Genomic DNA, 4,884 nt, shown 5'->3' with positions numbered 1-4,884 from the left:
GGGGGGGGGGGGGCGGATATGGGGGAATCGAGGAGAGCTCTGGTAGATGCTTGGCTTAGGTGAGACAGTTATGGAAACTTTCTTGCTCTTCAGAGGATGCTGGGGTTGGGAAGATAAGGGGAGGTAAAGAGTGAACATGGGGAGGGGTTGTGGGGTTTGAAAGGAACCCGAAGTAGGAGGCATTGATATTTGTCGAATGGGGACCCCCCACCCTGAGTCCCTTTCACCCTGGGGGCAGTGTCGTTCGTCCTGTCCAGAATGGCAGCCTGTGGAGGCACCTGCAAGAACAAAGTGACTGTCTCCAAGCCAGTGTGGGACTTCCTGAGCAAGGAGACCCCAGCCCGGCTGGCCCGGCTTCGGGAGGAGCACCGCGTGTCCATCCTCATAGATGGCGAGACTTCTGACATCTATGTTCTCCAGCTTTCCCCACAGGGCCCTCCCCCGGCCCCTCCCAACGGGCTCTACCTGGCCCGGAAGGCTCTCAAGGGGCTGCTGAAAGAAGCAGAGAAAGAGCTGAAGAAAGCTCAGAGGCAGGGGGAGCTTATGGGGTGCCTGGCTTTGGGGGGTGGGGGAGAGCACCCTGAGCTGCATCGCCCAGGCCCACCCCCTCTCCGAGCAGCCCCGCTCCTGCCCCCAGGGGCACGGGGGCTCCCCCCTCCTCCCCCTCCCCTGCCCCCTCCGCTTCCTCCCCGCCTTCGGGAGGAGGCTGAAGAGCAGGAGAGCACCTGCCCCATCTGCCTGGGGGAGATCCAGAATGCCAAGACATTGGAGAAGTGCCGGCATTCATTCTGTGAGGGCTGCATCACCCGGGCCCTGCAAGTGAAAAAGGCCTGCCCCATGTGCGGCCGCTTCTATGGGCAGCTGGTGGGCAACCAGCCCCAGAATGGGCGGATGCTGGTCTCTAAGGACGCCACCCTCCTGCTGCCCAGCTATGAGAAGTATGGCACCATTGTCATCCAGTACGTCTTCCCGCCCGGTGTCCAAGGGGTAAGGAGACCATCACCTGCCCTCACGCATTGGTTTTCCCCAAGCTTGTTCTCCCAACCAGGAAAACTGGGTGAGGGTGTGCCTGTTAGATGGGATGCAGTCGTGCTGTCTCCCAGGATGCCTTCCTACTCAGTGCTCTGGAGCTCAGGAGGCCCCCTTGAGGCTAGTCTTTCCATCCCCACGACCCCCAGGCCCATATGAAAATCAAGTCTGAGAGAAAAGAATTGCACATTATTTCATGAGAGTGGACCCTGCCGAATAATCTTGGTGGAGGTAAATTCTGTGGAAGTGGCGGCTTAGTGTGTAAGCAGACAAAACAGGAGGGTATCTGACCATCCTAACAGCTAGGAGTGTTGCTGTGATCTGGATTTCTGAGTAGAACCTTGGTGACAGTGGAAGGTACAAGCAGGAGTGGCCAAGGGCCTCCAGGTTTCTTCCTGCGGGACGGAGAGTGATGGCCAGCTCTGGTGTGCAGAGCGACAAGGAACCTCTGAAGGAGGGTAATAGAAAAGCAGAATTGGGTAGATAGTGGCAGACCATTAGGAGTAAAGTTTTCAAGTAAGAGAAGGGAAAGGCTGAAAGATAGATTATTCTCAGTCTTCACATTTCTGCTGAGTTATCTAGAGAATAAGGACCAACCACCTTCCATTACTTCTGAGAATCCATTTGTTGCTGAATGGAGACTTGAGAGATTGAGACAGCAGAAGGAACCTCTTAACAATAAGGATTCTATCTGGAAACAGGCGCTTGCTGCCCAGGCCCAAGAGTCTCTCTCTTTACCTGGAAGGCTGTCAGCCTGTTACTGCCCTGTCAGCATTAGCTTGGGGTGGCCAGACAGAAGGCTGGCCAGAATGACTTCCATTGTCTGGCCCTTGGGCGGTCTAGCTGCTCCCTGCCCACTCTGCTTCCCCTTCCCCCCAGGCTGAACACCCAAACCCAGGAGTCCGGTATCCTGGCACCACCCGGGTGGCCTACCTCCCAGACTGCCCCGAGGGCAACAAGGTGCTGACCCTGTTCCGCAAGGCGTTTGACCAGCGTCTCACCTTCACTATCGGCACATCCATGACCACGGGGAGACCGAACGTCATCACCTGGAACGACATCCACCACAAGACCAGCTGCACAGGGGGACCTCAGCTGTGCGATACCTTTCATTTTCCCTCCCTGCCTCCTCCTTTTCTCTCCCTTACCACTGCGGGAACAACACCTACCACCTCACTCTGGGAGCCTCCTAACTGGAGACCACCCCCAAACGGCTCCACATCTCTTCCATCCCAGTGTCTCTTCCATTCAACCTGGTCCTGATGTCCCCAGCTTAACCTTCAAAAATAGGCAGAATTGGGCTAAGTTTTCTTGGGTGTGGGGGGGTCCCCCCTTAGGGGAGGTGGGAAGGGGTCTGCATGGAGCTCTGCTGTCATCAGAATGAAAGTGACATAGGGGTACTATAAGAAAGCTCAAACAGGCTGCCCCTGATTAACCCTGACCCTCATTTCTCTTTGCACCCAGGTTTGGGTACCCGGACCCCACCTACCTGACCCGGGTGCAAGAGGAACTAAGAGCCAAGGGTATCACAGATGACTGAAGGATGGCCCTTTGCCAAGGCCCCTGCCTTCTTCTCTACTAGGACCCAATGGAAGCCTCTGTTCCCCTCTCTTCCCCTTTCCCCCCATACCACACACGAAGGGGACCTGTCAGACTGGAGAGGGAGTTCACAGGGAAAGCAGCAGTCCCTTCTTCTGTCTCCACCTGGCCCTGCTGGCCAAGTGCTTCAGTGCCCGGAGGGCCGCTCCCTTCTGGCAGAGGCTGATCTCCAAGGGTCTGCTCCCTGCTCCCCTCCCCTTGTACATACTCCTGTGTCCCCGGCTCCCACCAGTGCCCTTGGCGTTTTCTGGTATGTGCTGTGCTCCAGTAACTAAGCTGGGAAAGGACCTGGGTGGGAGGAGGGGGTCTCTTGAGCCCTTTGCTGCCACATACTGTTCCACTGCTGAATTTCAGGGTGGGGGAAGGAGCATTTGGGCAGATCTCAGCCCACCCCACCTCCAAGGAGCTGGCTTTGTATGTTCATTCGATACAATTCTCCTACCTTAACCTTCTCCTCTCTCTCCTGCGTCTCTGTCTCTGTCAGTCTTTGTCTTTCTCCCGCTCTTCTGTCCCCTATAAAGAGCCTCCTTACCCTGTTCTGGAATCGCCTCCAGACTGTAGCTTTTAATTTAATAAAAATAAAGTAAAATATGCAACTCTATGCCACACCCGTCCTGTTCTGTGAACACAGGGAGGGGAGGTGTTGGGGGGGAGGGGAGAAGCAGGACCTGGAGAGAAGGGGAAAGAGAGGTGGGGTGACAGGGAAACCTCCAAGTGCCTCCGCAGCCCCCGTGCCTCCTGAGGACCTGGGGAATGGGGATGTACTTAGTACACTGTAATAACACTCTGAAGTCCTGGGACACGCTTCGATGCTGGAATCAGGATTAAGAGGGGTTTGTTTGTTGTTGAACTACGGTTGTAGAGAAGGGAACAACCCTACCCCTTCTGCGGAGTTTGGCTGGGGTGGGAGTAGGGGCGGAGCCGGGCAGGGGGTGGGTTCGGCAGCAGCAACTCCCCGGACGCACGCAGGCAGGCCTCGGAGCCCCCCAGCTTCGGTGCCCCCTCGGCTCTGAAACTTGAAGCAGGGTAGGGGTCCAGCATGAAGCCCCCGGACCGCCCCACCCCTGGCCGCACTGACCGGATACTGGGGGTTATGGGGGGCATGCTGCGCGCATGCGCCCTACCCGGGCAAGAGGGGGTAAGAAAGGGCTTCTGCGGTGGGGTCGTGGGTCTTTTGGGGCCTTCGAGAGGGCTGCATCCCATAACTCCATTTACCCACAGACAAGAGTTCTGCAGGGCAGTAGCAGAAATCTATAAGTTCTATTATTAGGGCCATAGCCAGTTCTGGGCGACCCCTTTATATCTGTGGGTTTTGACAGGAGGGAGAAGGGGATAGGAGAAGTCCAGGCTGCCTAGGAAGCTAAGTTCCTTATGGTCGTTTTGTCCCCGCAGCCCCCAAAGAGAAGCCCCCTAGAGTCGGAGTGTACTGAGCCAGAGTCTGACTGTACCGAGGGGGATCAGAGAGGGGAGCGCGAACGCGAGGGCCTCGCCTGGGCTCCGCAGCAGCCCGGTAAGAAGCTGGAGGTGGGGTGGGGCACCGTTTGCCATCCTGCGCAAAGTGGCGGATTCAAAAATATTCTGCTCTTATTAGCATAGAGATTCGCATCTAATTTGCATGAGATCCATTTAGCCGCAGAGACCTCCACGCTTCTCCTGGCCTTCTAGGTGTCCCCCCACTTCAGCCAGTCCAGTCCCGAGCCCCCGCAGGCAGAGTGTCACCGCGCCCCACCCCTGGCCCCAGGCCAGCCCAGGCTTCAGGACTTCGCCTTAATTGGCGATTAGTCTTAACTGGAGTCCCGGGGCCTGGAGGAAAAAAGGGTCCGGCAAGAGGGAGGCACTTGTGTTGTGTTCCCCACCGAGAGTTCCCCATACACCCCCTGCTACCCGGGGGTCTTATCCACCCCCGCGCGGACGGGAACAACACCAACCCTAGGGCATCTTTCCTACAGGCCAAGGCCCAATCTATCGCGGAGGCCAAGGGGGACCCCACCACCAGGCTTAACCCCTACCCCACCGCTCCGCACCCAGAGCTCTGGATGCTGGAGGGAGGGGGAACCCGGGGCCGGGGAGCCCCGGCTGGGGAGGAGGGGCGGAGGCGCTGGGGACGTGGAGTGGGAACGTGGTGGAGGCTGGGGGAGGGGGGAGTGGGGCGGGAACCCAGCCCCGGCTGGAGGGGGGAACGCGAGGCAGAGGGCGGAGCTGGGCCGCAGAGGCCCCACCCCGCGGCGGCACCGAGGCCCGGCCCGGTATTCCGCT

General features: G+C 58.2%; 2 protein-coding genes across 3 annotated transcripts in view; both read left to right on the top strand.

Annotated features, from left to right (window-relative positions):
* Positions 1–49: 49 nt before the first annotated feature.
* DTX3 (deltex E3 ubiquitin ligase 3) lies at positions 50–3,235 on the top strand. Its single transcript, XM_006171888.3, has 3 exons — positions 50–987; positions 1,909–2,126; positions 2,494–3,235. Exons 1-3 carry the CDS (start codon positions 259–261, stop codon positions 2,567–2,569), a joined length of 1,023 nt encoding a protein of 340 aa, XP_006171950.1. The 5' UTR covers positions 50–258; the 3' UTR covers positions 2,570–3,235.
* A 339-nt stretch (positions 3,236–3,574) lies between these two features.
* ARHGEF25 (Rho guanine nucleotide exchange factor 25) overlaps positions 3,575–4,884 on the top strand; it is a 7,075-nt gene continuing 5,765 nt past the window's right edge. Inside the window, exons 1-2 of one of the 2 annotated variants that reach the window (XM_006171887.3) lie at positions 3,575–3,766; positions 4,021–4,138. In XM_006171887.3, the coding sequence (XP_006171949.1) occupies positions 3,668–3,766; positions 4,021–4,138 (217 nt within the window). In that variant the 5' untranslated portion in view covers positions 3,575–3,667. The remainder of the gene's footprint in view (positions 3,767–4,020; positions 4,139–4,884) is intronic. The other variant, XM_006171885.3, reaches the window with a different exon arrangement.

The sequence above is a fragment of the Tupaia chinensis genome, unplaced genomic scaffold (assembly GCF_000334495.1).
Source record: "Tupaia chinensis unplaced genomic scaffold, TupChi_1.0 Scaffold150006_1, whole genome shotgun sequence".
NCBI lineage: Eukaryota > Metazoa > Chordata > Mammalia > Scandentia > Tupaiidae > Tupaia > Tupaia belangeri.
This window is presented reverse-complemented; position numbering and strand designations above follow the sequence as displayed.

What these genes read in the sequence shown, in the direction of transcription:
- DTX3 (XM_006171888.3), top strand. Translation starts at nt 259, where the DNA reads ATGGCAGCCTGTGGAGGCACCTGCAAGAACAAAGTGACTGTCTCCAAG. An exon ending in TCCCGCCCGGTGTCCAAGGG is followed by an intron (nt 988 to 1,908) that starts GTAAGGAGACCA and finishes CCTTCCCCCCAG; the next exon opens with GCTGAACACCCAAACCCAGG. An exon ending in TGCACAGGGGGACCTCAGCT is followed by an intron (nt 2,127 to 2,493) that starts GTGCGATACCTT and finishes CTTTGCACCCAG; the next exon opens with GTTTGGGTACCCGGACCCCA.